The sequence below is a fragment of the Ctenopharyngodon idella genome, chromosome 7 (genome assembly GCF_019924925.1).
Source record: "Ctenopharyngodon idella isolate HZGC_01 chromosome 7, HZGC01, whole genome shotgun sequence".
NCBI lineage: Eukaryota > Metazoa > Chordata > Actinopteri > Cypriniformes > Xenocyprididae > Ctenopharyngodon > Ctenopharyngodon idella.
In genome coordinates this window covers 22291682-22311547 of record NC_067226.1, presented here as the reverse complement: position 1 = coordinate 22311547, position 19866 = coordinate 22291682, and the positions used below count along the sequence as shown (strand labels likewise).

General features: G+C 37.5%; 1 protein-coding gene across 1 annotated transcript in view; it reads right to left on the bottom strand.

Annotated features, from left to right (window-relative positions):
• The window catches only part of pcxb (pyruvate carboxylase b), a 203665-nt gene that overhangs the window by 5795 nt on the left and 178004 nt on the right, over positions 1–19866 (bottom strand). The window contains exons 18-20 of the mRNA XM_051900588.1: positions 18294–18473; positions 1602–1850; positions 219–359 (exon numbers count right to left, since the gene is read on the bottom strand). Of these exons, the coding sequence (XP_051756548.1) occupies positions 219–359; positions 1602–1850; positions 18294–18473 (570 nt within the window). The remainder of the gene's footprint in view (positions 1–218; positions 360–1601; positions 1851–18293; positions 18474–19866) is intronic.

The following is a 19866-nucleotide window of genomic DNA, read 5'->3' as shown; positions in this document are numbered from 1 at the left end:
GATGTTTTAACACTCCTGCCACAAAGTGATAAACGCTCATGACAGCAAGAGCAAGATCATTTTTAGCTTATGACAGAAATTATTCACACCTCGAGAGAGAAAAGGGAACATTCGCAAAACATGTCGGAATGATTGAGTGTACTGTTTGCGTCAGGATAATTGCTTTTCAGTGATGAAACAAACCAATCTAGAGAGGAAAACAAACAGCAAACAGTTACCTTCATTGCTGCCGTATCCTTGACCAAAACTGAACGCAGCTGGCCGTTGAGTTCAAAAAACACTTCTCTCTGACCAGACTTGTTCAAGTCACCCAAGGCCAAGGCTTTGATGTGCAACGTTTTCCCTCTCTCTAACTCAACCTGTGAGAGGAAAGAGCCAGAAACATATAAAAACACAGCGAATAGCTAGGTATGAGAAATGAAAAGCTGTGATTGAGCTGAAATAACAAAAACAAACAAAACAACAAAACCAGACTGGGGCACAATAGGCTGAAAAAAATTAGGTAGAATTATGGCAGATTAAGGTGTGAGTGATTAGGCCTCTGGCAGGCATTAGGTCTGTACCATGTGCTGTCTGGCTGTGGAGGGGATGCTATTTTGGGGCTCGCTTGCATTTGCCTCAGTGACAGCTTAATATAGCTCATGCTAATCTACGCTAATCAGCCACGACTAACATCTCATTTGGACAGCTCAACTGGGTGGAGAAACACGCCGCCAAATAACTTCAGTCCCTGAGAAATTTACGATTACGCATGTTAACCGAAGAAAATCTGGTTCGTTTTGAAAGGGTACAGAGAGACCTGGTTTGAAGAATCAGGCCAGCAGATGATTAAGAGACGCAAGCAAACTTTTCAATCGAACAGATTTGGTGTGTTTTCAAAGTAAAATGACTTTGTAGGTGAGTTTGACTCCTGGCTGGCTCTCGCTCTGTCTCGGAGCGTGATCAGCTATGCGAGTCCTGCATCTGGTGCTCTCAGTTCTCGAGGTGCCTGCAGTAGGACTCCGAGACACGTTCATGGCTGCCAGGTAACACCCACTTAACTCATAATGGGGTTTTAGGAGCCAAACACACGGCTAAGCTCCAATCAACACATTTAGAAACACCTCAGGGCTCAGCTAGATAGAGATACAGCTGTACCAGTTTGAGATTATTCAGGAGCTAGCATGGATTAAGCACTCACTGAACTTTACAAAGTCAAACTCTCAGTTAAATTAGAGCTGTAAAATATAATTTATGGTTTATCTGACTTCACGGCAACTTCACAAAGAGAGCCTAGATGTTCAAAGCAATATATTTTGCTATTCAATCTTACTATGCTAATCAATTTTACAACCACTGTTGCAATAAAGTGTGCTAATAAACTTTGTGAAAGTGGAGGCTAGTTGAGGACACGAGGAAATCTAATTTTGCAAAAACCTCCCGGTGAGAGAGCAGTCAGGGTAAAGTTTAGAAGGTCAAATCACATGGTGTTATAAATTTAACAGAGTGAAATATAGTTGAAAAATTAGTAAGAGAGGAAATGAGGCACAGTGGTAAGTAAATTAAGTCAATTGATGTAAATGCTGTTAGTCGCAGCATGTCCCGGTGTAATATCAACGCACCTGAAACTCCTCTGCGATTTTGGGGCCGTCCAGAAACAGGCGAGTGTTAAGGCAGTCCACTGGACCGAAGTTTGATGTGAACTCTTTAAACTCCTGGAAGACTTTGGGGTACATGGCTGCTGACATCACATCTTCAGGGGTGATTTCATCACCGTGTGCCGTTCGTAGACCAGACTCAAGAGCCTCAAAGTCCATCGGTGGAAGTGAAGCCCCCGGACGACCTTCGATTCTAGGCAATGACTTGAGCACCTTCGAGAAACATCAAACGTTTAACTTGTTATAAGGCATAAACTGTGGTGGAACAATCAGAGTACCAGCCGAGCACAACTCTTAAAGGGATAGTTCACCCAAAAATTAAAGTTCTGTCATTAAGTCAAGTCAAGTAGTGCTTTATACAATACAGAATGTTTCAAAGCAGCTTTACAGTGATAACAGGAAAATGATTTAATAATGCAAACATAGTTCAATTTGGCTGTACAGCAGCTCTGAAAGAAAATAGTGTCATTGTTCAGATGAAGTCAGTTCAGTGTTTATTCAGTTTCGTTGTAAAGATCATAAATTATGAAATTAGTTTATTTCATCTATAAAAGCAGTTCTGCAGATAATAGTGATGTCATCATCCAGCTCAGTTCATATAGTGCCCAGCTCATCCAATAGTGTCAGTGCAGTCAAATCAATAATATTGTTGAATATTAAATTTGTCATTATACAAACTCTCCCTAGATTTCCCAGACATGTTCATAAGAGCTTATTAAAGAAGCAATGCTTCATTTGTGACCTGGGACCACAAAATAAGGGTACATTTTTTGAAATTGACATTTATACATCATCTGAAAGCTAAATAAATAAGCTTTCCATTGATGCATGGTTTGTTAGTATAGGATAATATTTGTTCAAGATACAACTATTTGAAAATCTGGAATCTGAGGGTGCAAAAAAAAAAAAAAAAAAAAAATCAAAATATTGAGAACAATTTAAAGTTGTCCAAATGAAGTCCTTAGCAACGCATATTACTTTCAAAAATAAATTTTTGATATATTTACAGTAGGAAATTTACAAAATATCTTCATGGAACATGATCTTTACTTAATATCCTAATGATTTTTGGCATAAAAGAAAAATGGATAATTTTGACCCATACAGTGTATTGTTGGCTATTGCTACAAATAAACCCATGTGACTTATGACTGGTTTTATGGTCCAGGGTCACATTTGTGGACCAACTGTTCTTCTCAGTCATATCTTTTCAATTGAATCTGCTGGTACAATTCACAAAAACGATTTGAATTGGACTGATTTAGTTCTCGAGTTCAACTCACTGACTCGATGCAGTTTACTGGAGCAGAAGAATAATGGCTTATATTCTGGTCTTTCTCACAAGAATGATGACTTGTTCTGAAAATTTGGAATACAGCAGAGGAGTCATTTGAACCACTTTTATAATTCTGCGGTGCTGTGCTTTTTTGAAAAATTTAGAGGTCGAAAGTCACTGTTCCTGATTCACTTTCATCATATGGAAAAAAGTAGCCAGAATATTCTACACAAATTCATTTTGACGAAGTAAACAATGACAATTTTCTTTTTTGAGAGAACTATTTAGTAAAACTGAATTGCCAAGAAGAATTTGTCATGAGTGAAATGTCCTCCTCATGACACCCAATCCAGGTTACAGATGCTGACAGCTCAAGAACAAGAGAGCTAAAGAGTGATGTGAGTCCGTCTTCAGGTCACTGAAAAGCATAAATATTTAGCAAATGAATCAACAATAGTACCATTTACTATCTTACACAGTTTTGTCCTCTGGCTATTGACTGACTTTGCAAGCTCAAACATACTAAATACATCATTAGTGCTGTCAGAGTGGGTGTTAATGAACAAAAGCACAAACACTTTGACAAATAGGTCAATTGCAAAGGAGAAGTTACACCATCAATATGCCATTAAAATGACTCAATTCATTATGTACAAAAAATTGCTGATTTCTTGGTGTTGGCAAGGCAACAGCCAAGTGACAATATTTTCTCCTTTTTGTTTCACAGCAGTGAGAATGAATTGGAAAAAATGGTCCTTGGACTTGTGCTGAAAAAAATCCAGGATTCTAATGGGGGCAAAGTGAATAGTCTACACAAAAGGGCTCGTGGAGGAAAGAGAGGGAACACAAAACAGATCAGCTCGTAAAACACTCAGCGGCCCATTTTGTTATTCAGATAAAATAGTAGAAAAGGCTGCCTGCAGTCCCAACCCACCTAACTTTTGAATAAATTGCCACTTAATAGCAGTTGAGTCATAATTTCAGTCCATATGGGCTCCCTTTTGTTTGATGCGACTTATAGGTTTATTTTAGCAGTTTTCTGACTCAGTTATGCCGTCTGAATATTTGTATGCAAGTTTATTTGTCCAGGCTAACTGTGGGGGTATGGAAGCTCACATGTTCTAATCTTTTTATCCCTCATCACTCCATCACTTGAGATTTCTCAGGGGCATTAGTCCTGTGAAGTTGATGATTCATATATAACAACCTCAATACCTCAGAACTGAGACGCTGTTTGTTTTCAGCAGTAGAGTAACATGTCTCAGACTCTTCTCTGAATGTTTGCAGACATTGCAAATTCATTCTTAAGTGACCACAAGACCGAAATATCTGCATAAAAGATCATATTTTATATTATAAAGGTTTTATACACTACACATGAGATGTGCAAGTATAGCCTTTTTCTATCAAACCCTTCCACAGCTAATCCTAAAAGGAACAGTTCACCCAAAAAAAAAAAAAAAATCATTTTCACCCTTATGTTGCTCCAAACCTGTATGACTTTCTATGGAAGCTTGTTTCCGCCACTGAATAAAAAATAAAAAGGATAATTGCGACTTTTTGTCTAACAGTTCTGACTTTTTTTCCCAGAATTGCGTGATATAAACTAGCAATTGCGAGTTATAAAGTCAGAATTGAGTGACATAAAGTCAGAATTGCGTGTTATGAAGTCAGAATTGAAAGATATAAAGTCGCAATTGTGAGTTATAAAGTCAGAATTAACGAATATAAGGGCAGAATTGCGAGTTATAAAGTCACAATTGTGAGATATAAACAAAAAAGTCAGTATTTTTTTCCTCAGATTTGGACTGTATAATAGGGCTGCACGATATATCGCACGATACGAAAAATAACATTGAACTTGAACGCGATTATCGCTTAAACGCGATTCTTAGTGCGATTATGAAATCGCAAAGGCTGCGATTGTTTTTTTTATGCGCGGCTTGTCAATGAAGTATGGCTCCAAATGCTAATCCATCTGAAAGCACTGCGAGTTTGAATCACTTATAATGTACATTTGAAAAAGCAAAAGCGTCAAACTTCTTTTCAGACACGAGAAGCATTTATTAACATCTTGTCCAACAAAAGACAACATTTAATAACATGTTTTTACTCCAAACTCACTTCATAACGACAGTTGAGCGTCCTTCTGTGAGATGATGTGGCTTCTTACACAGAATAAGGCAGTCGTGTGTTTATTAGTAATGTTTAATTAATCAAAGCATTTCAATCTTCTTTTTATTCAGCTACAGCGATATGATGCGTGTTATCTTCTTCTGCTGCAGGGCATATTTGGAGTTTCTGCGCAAGAGCGCCCTCTGGCTTTCAGATGGAGAAGCATTTACTACTGATCACAGAGCCGTACAGCTCTGACAAGCCACGCATTAAATAATCGCAGCCTTTGCCATATCGCGTGCGATTTTATCGCGTGCGATTTTATCGCGATAAATCGTGCAGCCCTACTGTATAAATCGAGTTTATATCTCACAATTTTGAGAAAAGTCAGAATTTCAAGATATAAACTCGCAATTGCGAGAAAAAAAGTCAGAATTGCAAGAAAAACAATTCTAGCAATTGCGAGTTTATATCCCGTTCATATGGTTTATCTCACAATTCTGACATAAAAACAATTGCAATTGTGAATTTATATCCCACAATTATGACATTATAACTCGCAACTGCAAGTTTATATCTCACAATTCTGAGAAAAGAAGTTCGAGTTATAATGTCAGAATTGCGAGATATAAACTCGCAATTTATATCTCACAATTCTGAATCTTAGAACTTTAGTGGTGGAAACAAGCTTCCATAACTTACTTTCTTATGCGAACACAAAAAAAAGATATTCTGAAGAATGTTTCAACTTTTTTTGTCCATACAATCAAAGTCAATGCAAAAAATGCTTTTCATATTTAGATTTTTTATCTTGTTTCCAGTCCAAATATCTAAAAATTCTTAAATCTAGAAGCATTTTCTAGACAAGTAAAAATTATTGTCTTGTTTTCAGAAAAAATACAAGCAAAATAATCTGCCAATGGGGTAAGCAAAATAATCTTATTTCAAACTGAAAACAAGATTATTTTGCTTACCCCACTGGCAGATTATTTTGCATGTTTTAAGGAAAAACTTACTTAATTTTGACTCATTTTTTTCTGAAAACAAAATAAGTTTTACTTGTCTAGAAAATTCTTATTGATCTAAGAATTTTTAGATATTTGGACTGGAAACAAGATAAAAAAATCTAAGTAAGAAAAGCATTTTTTGCAGTGTAGGATTCAAAAATAAAGCTACACCCCCATTGACTTTTATTGTATGGACAGCAGAGTTTTCATTTTTAGGTGAATTATCCCTTTAAGGATTATGAAAGGTCTCTATCTCTTTCCACATTTAACATCTTGTTTGAGGAAATGTACATATAGTCCCAATGTGGAAACATTAAGCACAAAACCTAGGAAAAAAAAAAAGAAAAGAAAAAGAAAGTAAAGCTGTGCAAAAGCAGTGAGAAAACTACAAAGCTAGTTTTCCAAGCCTGAGGTAAGGTAAGGAGCTTAAGGAGAAGACTTGAACTGCATTTATTTCATAGTATGTTAAAGCATAGCATTATGTATTCCTTATCAGCACTGTCATTACCATAAACTACTGCAAGAGCAATTGTGCTACTACACATACTGTGGAGAAAGACGCTTTCTAAGACTTCTGGCATCTGCACTCAGACTCTCTGCTATAAGGATTCGAAAACTACTGTATGCTATATGGATTACCAGGCGGTTTGCAGAGAAACTGTTTATGGACTCTTGTCACAGGTTATATAATTTCATAACTCAGAAAACAGCAGTTACTATATCAGAAATATAAGGCAGGAGAAGTTTCTAGGAGAGCTTCTGTTTCCCTCACATTGCTTTCTGTGCTGGGTGAAAGGGGATATTTGACATTGTTGACACAGATTGCAAGGAGATGAGATTTGCTCTTTTTCCCCCTGAATCATCCGTCCCCATCCAAGTGTGTGTATTTAGGCTGTTTGTCATTCTGTACTGTCACAGCCTGGCTGGAAATATCGCTGGAGTGATGTCATGTGCTAAACAATCCTCCTGGAGAGATCAATAAGCCTGGATAAAAAAGGTGCCACCAAAATTTTACCAGTCTCTATGACCATTAATCATCAGACATATGTCTGTCAGTACAAATAGAAGAAGTAAAGTGATGCTTAATTAAATTTTAAAAGACATTAAGCGACTCATGAAGAGCTAAACTGATTAAGTTCTTCTTGGTGCTTTACCGAATACATCAATTAATACGCAATCTACATTTATATGCCCCTGACCTCTTGATTTCTACTTTTAAGGAATATTCGCACAAAAAATCCTGCTAAATTTTCCATTGAAATGGGCATAAAGAGATCGCATTTAATTATATGTCTGAAAATCCACTAGGAGTTTCTCTGCTCTCCATCTGTCTGTGAGTGCTCTCATGCACTTTAGCTAACAAAGAGACTCATTTCACTGGCCCAAATCAAATTCGTCAGGCGTGATGGTCCATTGCTTTCCTCACAGTATCCACAGGAGAGAAGACCACAAAGCAGTGGGCTGTAATGGGAACTCATGTAGCCATAAAACAGTATGAAGCTTCTCGCTCTCTGACCTGAACGCATCTTCCTGTGGTCGAGCCTCTGAGGGAGCTGTGTAATTGTTCCAACTGTGAGTATGTTTACGCAGTAACTGCCAGATCATATATAGAAACATGAAGGAAAATCAAAGCAGCTTTTTAATGAGACAGGTAAAAATGCCTTGTACACAGGTGTCTGTGTATGTGTGTTATTGTGTTAGAATCAGTGCGCACATGTTTGACTACACTGCCTTTCTATCCTCTCTGAACCAGAGTGAATACCGTTCTTGTAGAACAGTGAACTGGGAAGATACTTGACTTGGTCAGAGATTGAGAAAATTACTTATGATACACATTTCAACAAATTAGTTTACTCTAAATACTATTATACAGTATAAAACTATAAAGCACCAACATTTGAATAACAAAAACAGTGATGAACAACATTTAACTAATAAAAATAATAATTAAATACACCAATAAACAAAAGTTGAGATTTTTTACTTCCTTATCCTCACCAGGGCTGCAATTTATTTGATCACAAATACAGTAATATTGTGAAATATTTTTACAATTTAAAAGTGTTTTCCATTTTAATATATTTTAAAATGTAATTTATCAGTAAATCAGTAAATTAAAATTTTAAATAATGACTTAAAGCTGCAGTCCGTAACTTTTTTTGGTTAAAAATTATCCGAAATCAATTTTTGAGCAAGTACATAACTGTCCAAAACTATCTCCTTACCTTAGCCCAATTCACAACAGTAGGCTTGTAATAATGTTTTCTAATAAGAAAGATACTGGTGAGATTCCGCAGAAAATTCAAGCATGCAGCCATTCGTCTTTGCGTCATTACGTCACGTCTGTTTACATAAAGAAGGAGTCCCAGCCAGTAGGCTATATGGCATGTGGAGGATGCTGCTGGTAGTGGACCATTAATAGCCTTTTCTCACAGCAGCTGCAATAATTAAACTTATCAATTCGATGGCAGATTGTAATCCAGAAAGGTCCAAATGACAATCATTAGTGACAACTGGAGATTCACCCGTAGTCAAAAGCAAAAGACTTCAGGTTGCGAAGTGGCTACAGAAATAGAAATATACAGATAACGCTAATACACAGTCACACAATGCTGATGTTGTTAACATTAACAATTTGAGAACAAAGTGTAACAATAATAATAATTTGCACGGTTTGACATGATCCGAGCTAAGCGATCGTTAGATTTAATCACCATTGGCAGCGCGATTTATTGTAATGCTTTTTTGCTCAGTTTGTCAGAACAAAAGTGGCAGATATGTTACTTGTTCAGATGAGATTTTCTGATGAAAATTCTTATTTTGGTCATACTTCCAAGACATGAATGTGTGATTCCGAAGTACAGTATCCACACCGATGTGGTGACTGACAGCAAACATTAGATTCATCCACGCTGAGGAGCCGTGCCAATGCACAACCCATGTAAAAATGATAATTCCGCAAATAACTGCAATTGCAGGTTTCAAACCGAGATGGCGACAAAGAGGCAAAACTTATGGACTGCAGCTTTAAATTAAATGAAGCATTTGAAATTAAACTATTCAGTAAAATTAATTAGAATTCACAATGCTTTATAGAGCATGAGAGTGGAAATTTTAGGCAAGACATTATTAAATAAGTACTGATGAAGCATTTTCACTCGTTGGTAAAAGACTCATTACTTTAAAAATATTCTTTTAAAAAGCTGGGCTACTGTGACGCTAATGAAAAATGTAGTTAAGTTACTAGCGTTGCTACTTTTTAGTTTGTTATTCTCCAGCACTGCTGTATAGAGGTGAAATCCTGATTGGTACCTATAGGGAAAGTGTATATTCATGGCACAAGGACTGAGCCTATGGTCTGTGACAGTAATGGTCTGGCAGACTCAGCGAGTTGAACGGGGATGTAAAGAAGTGTGCTGTCATTCACACACATCCTCTGAAACCCTGTCTCAGTCAGTCCATCAATCACTCAATCAATCATCTGCCACAATCTGAAGTGTGCAGATGAGTATGATCACTCTAGACTGAAAAAGAACCCATGTGATAGTAGAGAGTCCATGTGGTTGTTTCTCCTTAAAGTCTGACAGATATTACATTTGTGACTCACCTATTAGACTTAATCTGAAGATGAGAAACAGGAACTGAAAGCTTTTAGACTTGCTTTAACAAACATTCTCATAAGCTCTTTATCTTATGACCTACTAAATTGCCGCAGCATTTAACTGATGCAGTCAGTCAGCATTTTGAATGTAAAGAAGCAACTCAGGGTGATTTTTGGAGAACAAATTTACATCTATGTTGACAAATATCCAAGCCGTCTGGGTTTTTTTGGTCGATTCAGCATGTTGATTTAGTGTTGGGCCGTCAGTGAGAGAGAGAACTCTGACTGGCTGTTCAGCTTCGCGAATGAGTCAGTGCACAAGAATAAAAGCGAAAGTGATGAAAGCGAGTAAAGAGTTAAGACAGTACGGACAGAAGGCTGTTCTAATTTTACGTCATCTTACCTGAGCATTCGAATGCATGAATATTTTAAGAATAACATGAGCCGACTTGAATGAAGAAAGTGATCAGTGTGATTGATATTCAAAATGGTAAGCAAGTGCTGCTTTGTTTACAGCTTGTATATCTGCAGTCTTTGTTTCGGTTTTCCTTTTTGCATGACAAAAATTAGACTATTGATACTATTATTATACATGCAGGCGCAGAACGCATGTGCTAGTTGACAGTCACCTTTAGTCCTTTTGGTGTGTTCAAGCGCAGCTTTCTGGCCGAGACACAGCGAATCTTTTGTTTCGAATCAGTGATTCGGAGCGCCAAAGTCACGTGATTTCAGCAGTTTGGCATTTTGACACGCAATCCGAATCACTGAATCAACCTCAATGTTATGAAGTGTCAAGAATACTTTTTGTGTGCAAAAACAAACCAAAAATGATGACTTTATTTAACAATTTGAACTGTTGTCATACGCAGTTGACGTAGTGAATGCAGTGAACGCAGTGCACACATGCGTCGCGCTGCTCACGTGAACAGCTTCGGCCAATACTGAGCCAGTGTCCAAAGATGAACGGTCTTACAGGTTTGGGACAACATGAGGGTGAGTACTTAATGACAGAAATTTCATTTTTGGGTGTACTAACCCATTAAATCTCAAAATACGCTAAATGCCTATAAGCCCATGCAAGCATATCTGCACAGGTCAATTCATAAACATGACTAGAAATGGGGGCAGTTGTGGCCTAATGGTTAGAGAGTCGGACTTGTAACCCGAAGGTCATGGGTTCGAGTATCAGTACCGGCAGGAAATGTAGAACTGTAGGGGAGTAAATGAACAGCTCTTTTCCACTCTCATTACCCACAACTTGAGCAAGGCACCTAACCCCCAATCACTCCCCAGACGCTGCAGCAAAAAGTGGCTGCCCACTGCTCCGGGTGTGTGTTCATGGTATGTGTGTGTTCAATACTCACTGCTGTGTGTGTGCACTTGGATGGGTGAAATGCAGAGCACAATTTTAGAGTATGGGAAGGGAACCATACTTGGCTACATGTTACTCACTCAATTACTGAGCAACTATGCAACTAATTAATATTAATGAGCTCAGTTGTTTTATACAGTGACATCATAACCCAGCCACTCTAAAACTCTTTCCATCACTGTCTACATCACATTAAGTACACTCATGTCTTATGAGTGGCTCACGTCATCAGCATGTCGTACCAACACTCTCCAGACCTTTTCCGCGCGTCTTAAACTTGATGTGATATACCCTCCCATGATCGCCCTGCTCCTTCTATTAAGTGCTGAAGTGTCTCTGCTCTAGATGAGCCAGTTATTAGCACATTCAGCCAAGCTAATGCATTTTAAATAATACATAAAACATGCTGATTAGTGTATGGAGGAGCTCCCTGAGGATTGCTGGGAAAGGGTTTAGAGGCTTTTCCCTTGGCGGAGGCATGAGGCACAAAAGAGGGCTCACCAATTCTATTAGTCACAGTGGCTGCAGTTCAAAGATGCTCCACGCTTCATTCAGTCACTCTTCATTAATTTGACAGCTTTTGAGGCCATTTATAAGCCAGGAATATGTGTGTGTGTGTGTGCGTGTGCGTGTGCGTGTGTGGTAGGAAGGGTTTCTAAAGATAGAGTGGTTAATTGCCCTTAGGATTGAGACTGGAGCGATGTTTAATTGAAGTGTCTGCTAACGTCACTAAAACCGCATGCGTACAGGGGAAGAGTTTCATCCCCTCAAGCTGCTTCTTACTGACTATATAGACATAAATACACACTTTAAATATTTAGAAAAGATATGATGGATGTTTAAATGGAAGCCTGTGTTGTGTTTTTCCATCTAAAATGATTGAAAAAGCACAGAGTGCTCGATATGATGGCGCATGACATATCATATCATTAAGACTGTGGTTGTATTTCTTCCATCTCAACCAGTTTGTGTGTTCGTTTGTACGGCTGTGGGAGAAGATTGTCCACTCTTATCAGTGTTTGTCCAGTGGTGTGTAACGTACCTGAGTTTATCTGGATGAGCTGATTGGCAGAGATAGAGCCACGGATGTGTGAGTCACTGCAGGCCCTACTGCACAAAGCTTTCCAACCAATTATGACGAATGTATCTCAAATACACCCACAGACACATGTTGACCGTTCCTGGGGCTGTGGTGGTGTATGTATACCCAGGTCAGAGGACATAGCATCATTAGCCATCTTAAAAAGCTCTAATGCATTATGAGTATTGCCCCAAGTCAGTGTTTGGGAGCGTATTTGTGCCTTCTTGTATTTAGTATGATAAAACAGGTGATAAAACAACAATGGCACCCTGAGGATATTTTTACACGCAATGTTTAGAGGTGAAGCATCAATGCAATATATAAATATATAACAGTGTTGTCTATTGTAATTAAGTAATAAAACATGAGAAATTGCCATAAACATGTGCAATAGACCTTAGTCAGGTGGTTAGACGCTATATTGAATTTAATGTGGATGAACAGAAGGCTGTGAGGGATAGACTTACGGTTTTATAATAGCACGCACAGCATAAAGATCCTAGAACAACTTATGTCAGCGCAAACCATCTTTTGCCATTAAAAAACTACTGTTGGGATTTACTAAAGACACACAGTGTAAAAGTAGTGCTGTTTTTGCAGCTGACCTTATTGCATATGCATTTGTAGGAGTTTCCCTTTCAGACGCAAAATTTATGGGAGGAGAGTATTTAAATGAATCACGCAACACGATTTACTAATGTTTACGCTAGTCAATTTACTGGTATTTGCGCCATTATTTAACGCCCCAAAAAAAGCATGTCTTAACCAGGGCTTAAAAATGGAAAAAAAATTCAATCATTTCACTCCGAGCAGAATCGGTATTTTAACGTTTCTGTTCCAGCGTTCCTTCTGTATTATTAACGTTCCGAAACCGGTTTGTTTAGAAAAAATAACGGTTAATAACTTTTTAATAATTTTTGTTTGCATGTAGCCTACTTAATAATAATAATAATAATAATAATAACAACAATAACAATACATACAGCATTTTATTTAAAAAACAGAGTATTTGCCGTCTTAGCCAATAGGCCTACAATTATCTTTTATAACAAGATTCTGTCCAAATTTGTAGGCTAAACATATTAAACAAAAGGAAAAACGGTTTATAAAGTATTTTTTCAAGATATTTTAAAATGTTTGCTGTATGGTTTAAAATACCAACGCTATTCCTGAGAGGAAAAAAGATAGGCTACGTCGCATTTTATTATTACATTCAGAAATAATGTAATTTATCGGTAAATAAAATAAAATGTTTACAAATAGCCTATCATATAGCTTTGTTTATAATGTTTGTAAACATCCATTATGAACAAAACTGACCTATTTTATTTTACCACAAAACCTCTAAAGTTAACAGTTGGCCTATTCAGGCTATATGCCTACATCAAGCCAAAATGAAAAAAAAAAAAAAAAAAATTAGAAATAAAACTAAATAAGATGCTAAATGAATTAATTTAAAGTGAATCTGAAGCCTACCTTTCTCATTCGACACTGTTTCCATTTTCGAGATGAATGCTAAACTATTAAGCTTTGTAGCCTACTTCACTCGCATTATTGACATCATCCTTCACCTAACAGTCAGGCGGTGGTCACGGGTGGTAAACGGCAGATTGTATTACAGAACTGAATTGAGCAGTGTAACGTTTTATATGTTTGGTTGATTGTATTTTATTTTAATTATTTAACAGGCTGCGATATCAAGTAAGCAATGCAAGAATTTGTGTGTGCGCGCGCCTGAGGCGCCGGCGCGACCACTGGAATTCTTTTTCCTTCTAAGACAGTAAACTGTACTCCGTAATTTAATGCAAGACATAATTCATACATTTACAAAATACACTTGAATAACGAAAACAAGCAGAATGTCTGTTTCCTTTCCTAGATCTTTGGAGTGCGCCACAATGAACCACTTTAGTTTTGTTAATCTGTAGACCTAATTATTTAAGTGAAATAGGCCTATTTCTCGTAGCCTATAGGCCTAAATATTCCCTTTTATTTTATGTAGGCCTATTGTTTTATTCTGTTTTCTCCGTTCACAGAAGCGCTGCATGTGCGTGACGTTGTGTGAACTTATGTTCTACATATCCTGCAATTTTCGCTGGTTTCAAAACACACAACAAGCTGCATATTACTTGACATTCATTTTCACTTAAATGCTTGACGGTTGGTGACATATATCATCGGAAAAACTAATGCCAGGGCATTGCCATTGTGACTTACCTAATCTATGATGACTTGACAGCTGAGCCTGAGCGCGTCAGCGCGGGCATTTCACTCACTGTAGAACATGAGCGCGGGCATTTTACATGCTTTGGATGCGTCAGCGTCACATTTGCATAAGCTGTACTATTTGAATTTGTGATTGGTTGACTGCCAAACCAAAATAATAAACAGAACGATAAAATAACATTATTAACCGGTTAATGGCCATTTCAAATGAGCGTTTCTGTTCAGAACGATTAAATTTGATTTCGTTTCCATTACTGGTTACGTTCCAGTCAAAATTTCCAGTTTTTGTTTTCGTTCCTTGAACCGGTTCAGAGCCCTGGTCATTTTGTGACATGGCTGCAATTGTTGCTGCTAGGAGGAGACACCGTAGAGCAGGGGTTCCCAAACACATTCCTGGAGCCTCCCCAACACTCCCCAACACTGTCTCCTTAATCAAACACACCTGATTCAGATCATCAGCTCATTAGTCGAGACTCCAATACCTGAAATGGGTGTGTCAGACAAAGGAGACATGCAAAATGTACAGTGCTGTGGATGCTCCAGGAATGTGTTTGGGAACTCCTGCCGTAGAGAACAGAGAGCGTGTGGTAGAAGGGAGAAAATATTTTCCACTCGTATTAATTTCTTTGGAATGCCAGAGGAAAACATTATCCGAACATAATGTTTGCCAAGCCATGTTGGCCTATATGTGTACGTGTTTGTCAGATTACATGTAACAAGTTGCACCTGTGTCGACCCACACCTGATGAGCATCAGCTCTGCTTATTTGCGTCCCAATGCTAATTTGCACTACTCTTGGTAGATTGCGTTGGTCATTATGTAGATGATTTGACTGCGTCTGTGTTCTTTAATTAGTGCATTTGTGGAATTGCACTCTCATGTTAATTTGTCCCGTTTAGTAAATCTGGCCCATAGTTTTCAAAATTCACAACTTTCAACTTTAATTTTCATTTTTTGTTTTGTTCATTGACAAGCCATTTGTCTGTCCATACTGAAAGCTCTGAAAACAACAACAACAACAACAACAACAAAAAGACATGACACAATCACAGCCAACAGTTGTTTGTATCATATTTGGTGTTTGATATTCAACTGTATTGAGTGGCCCAGTGAGATTTCAGTTTGGGCGAGGCTACCCAGCATGACTGCACAAAAATAAAAATCAACATGTCTTGTCAAGACAAAATCTGTCAATCTGTCAATCATCAATTGTCGCTTTTTCGTGTCATATCTAGTTAGAACTCAGATGGCAGGGACGGCCCACACTCCGTTTGCTAAACATCTGATGTGTATGGCACACTAAATTGGGAAAAACTTCCGCAAGGTCAGAAAGTCTAAATCTGACTGGCTATGATCTACTGGATCTCCAGAAGCCTAGTGTGTAAAAGTCCTCAATCAAAGCTGTGTTCACGAAGACTTTGACAATGAGCGCTTTTTCGAGAGATGTTTTCATGTTTACATACAAGATATGGGAAAAGCATAATTTTCCAAGCTTGGCCAATTTCCATTTCCAAAATATAAAAGGATTCCAGAGTGATCTCATTTTATTAGCTATATTTCCTATCACATCTATAATGGAAGATCAGGTGAAGGGAATATCTGCAGCATATGAAGGTAAATATGAAAGTACCAATGCTGCCATCTCAGAGAACTGATTTAGTATGCCATTCAGATCACCTGAACTGCTTATGGGCACTAAAAAGTGAAGAGACGTGCTCCAACAGATGTGTTGGAATAGCTGCTGATGAAGTGCACATCGTTGAAATAATTGGTGCTTATTTGTTTTAGACAGATACAGAACAATAGATATTCTGAGAACAAACTTGACAGACATCAACTAATTTCTCATGTGTTTTTAATGCAGATTGTTGCATCATTGTTTGCTTTAACGTTCATGGCGATCTTGAATGAATATGGTTGTACTTTTGTCATATTGAAGCTATAAAGCTAAACTACTGGAACTAGCTGGAAGAACTACATGAACTAGAAACAAACTTTCTAGTTTCTTAGCAACTTGAACAAGGCAGGAAGAACATGCGGTGGATTTGTTGTAATTACTGGAACATTTATGTCAATGATCACACTTTTAGATGCCAATATCAGAAATATCCTTGTTGCCTGGTCGACAAGTCAGTCATATTTTTGTCTCTACTCAAAAATATCAGCCAAAGTAAGTGACCCCATGGTTCTGTGTGAGAAAAGGTTAATTGAAGCAGTCTGCAAATGTCAGTCACACTTACAAAGTTTAATTGACTTCATTCAGGCTTAATTATATTTTTATCTGTCCTACTAAGACACAGAATTAAAGTCGCTAAATGAACTGTTAAAATTCTATCTTTTTCTGTCTCTGTTACAGTGAGGCCACACGTTGAGCTCTCTTACATGGAAATGCTGCCAGTGCTGATAAACAGCTTTTGATCTTTCATTTTTGGACTTCAGAGTGCTTCAAAAGAGTTTGTCTGTTTGTCTCTGTGTGTGCCAGAGAAATAGGAAATCAAAGTAAATTTGCCCTCGACTGCAAAAGCAGGATGTCTATCCTCAGTAACCACTTCATTTAAAAAAATAAAGCAAAAGTCTCTCCTGTGACCTTATGGCTGTAGATGTGTGTGTGTGTGTGTGTGTGTGTGTGTCTGTGTGTATGCATTATAGTAGATCAATTAGACCCTGCGTGGTTTCTTTTCTCAGCAAGTCTTTCAGCACAAGGAGGCGGAAACGCCACAGTCACTAGTGACTAAGAGCCTTCAAGTGACAAGCTTTACTCAGCCTTAAATCTTTAGTCTCTTATCCTGTCTTTCACACATAAACACAAACTTTGTGATGGATTCACACAAAGCTATTCTCTCGATCTCTTGAACTGTCTTTCTTTCACTTTATCGCATCCTCTCACCTTTTCATTTTCTTCTCTCTCGCACTCTTCCTTTCCATGTGTGGCTAGAGATTACTCAAAAACAAAGCCACTGTCTCTCAACAGCAAAAAAAAACAAAAAAACAACTACTTATGTTTTCACACATTTGTACAGTAGGTGCCTTGGATAAAAGCGTCTGCTAAATGACTGAATGCAACGGAAAAAAATAAATTCTCCAAGGAACGTTTCTGAGAAATAAAGTGGCTTCAGTTCTTAAATGCTATTTTTGATCTAACAAAGGTCTAATGTTTTGTTTGCCTGTCTGAAATACTGTGAGTCTCACTAATGTATTAGGGCTTTATTAGGACAATAAATCGTTGAATCCTGAATTGAAAAATGATTCTGGATCGATTCTGAGATTTTCCGAATGCATCACGATTCTCTCTTGAATTGATTCTGTGCTTAGTTTTTAACAACAGATGGCACTGCGTGCTTTAGAAACAACCATCTTCTGCTTGCTTCCAATTCCTTACACACACACACCACTTGAACCTTCTATAAAATAATCATTCATAAAATGAATTTTTACATTAATCATGTGTCATAAAAGCATTTTGAGGTGCAAGAACATAGCCGAACGCACGAGCGCTCTTCTTCGTGAGCATTTGAGTGTTTGGTTAAAAACTAGCCTAGAGCACCATCTGCTGTTAAAAACTAAGCACAGAATCGATTCAAGAGAGAATCGTGATGCATTCGGAAAATCTCAGAATTGATCCATGAATCGAGATGAATCAATTTATTGTCCCAGCCCTAGTATTTATGTGCCAAAAAATGCGAAGGGTCAATCCTCTTTATGCAGTACATTTTCATGTCCCCTCTCTTAATATAATGAATAAAACATTAAATGTAACAAAATGGACAAAATATACATTTGTTTTAACAAATGTCTAAAATCAAAGCTTTTATTTCAAATTATTATATTATTAAATTTGATTATTATACAGTTCTTTCTTAATTTTCTAAGTTCTCAAATCAAAGTTTTACTAACAAAATATGTTTTCTTGGGAATATTCAGACAGTGACAGAAAAACATGAAAAACCATTTAGTTTCCATTAAACAGTGTGATCTCACCTTTGACCTGAAGGGCTCAGGGAATCCTCCGTGTGGTATTCCAATGTGTCCTTGCAGATACTCCACAACAGACAGAGGGAAGGAGAGCTCGTCTGCTCTCTGTTCCACCTCAGCCCGAGAGAGAGAGTTCTGCACCATAAACTGAGCCAGATCACCCACAATCTTAGAAGAGGGGGTCACCTGGAGAAAAACAAAGTGAGAGGAATTGATTTGTGGAGAGGTCAGATCGAAACAAGGGATTTCTTTCTTCTTAAAGGGATAGTTCACCCAATAATGAAAGTTCTGTCAGCATTTACTCAGCCTAATGTTGTTCTAAACCTGTATGACTTACATTCTTCCAAAGAGCACAAAAGAAAAAGGTTTGAAGAAAATACCGGTCAAAGGATTCAATGAGATCTGAATCAAAAGAAAGATTAAGACTTGCAATGAATGTAACACTTCTATGACACTGTTATTTAGTTTCATAATATTGTTTCAAAATATTCATAATAGCGTATTTTTTTCAGGATATTCTAAAACGTCACCTATTGTTCTGCAGAAGAAAGAAAGTAATACGAGTTTGAAACAACAAAGTTGAGTGATTTTCATTTTTTTGGGGGTGAGCTATACTTTTAAATCCGAACAACACAAAATAATGAGAGAAAAAACACTTTAAATCTAATTTAAACATCCTCTAAAGGTCATTCAGATTCAGACAATAAAGTGACTGTATGAAGAGTATGGGATTCAGGACAGAAACAGAAAATGACTAAAGAACCAAAAGAACAAAACATTTGAGTGTGAGAACTGTTTAGAAATGAGAGATCCATGAGGATTTGAGAGCAGTAAAGACACACAGGGTGAAGAAAGGAAAAAAGCAAGAGATTAAGGAGAGGAATAAAAAGTTAAATGTCACACCATTTTTCTTTCACATAAATAGTTCAGCATTCAGTGGAAAAAATACCTTATGTACAGCAAAACTGCAGTCAACTGTTCCACTTTCTGTGCTGGCTATATGCACTTTGAAAGTGTTCCCTTAAAAAACCTTATGGTATAACAGTGGCGAGGCTACATAAGGGCCAGGGTGGCACTGGCCCACTCAGATTGACGGCTGGTCCACCCAATCAAATGAGACACAATTTTTTTTTTTTTTTTGGGAAAGCAGAAAAAATAAAATCACACATATATGACAATAATAATCGCTCAAATAAAAGAATTTATCAGATGTCACTCCCAAAATTTGCAGCGTGTACGTGGCCGCTGTTCAAGCATAAAAAATAAAAGTTTTATTCAAATTCTGAATTGATTATATATCGCCTAGAAAGCACGCAAAGAGCGGCCCCTAATAATCACTAAAAAGCTGTCACTCATCTCAGTTCATCTCACCAAGTTCCTCTATAATCAATGAAGCTGTCTACACTGCACAATGAATCTCTTGTTTACATAATGTCTACACTTTGTTATAATGAGAGGATTTGTGAGTGTATAGAACTCAATGCTGGACAAAAAACATGTTATGTGCGGTGAGTGGAGTCTAACTTAAGTACCTCTGATTGGCCATTGCGTTCAATAAATCGAGATGTTGTAAATAGAA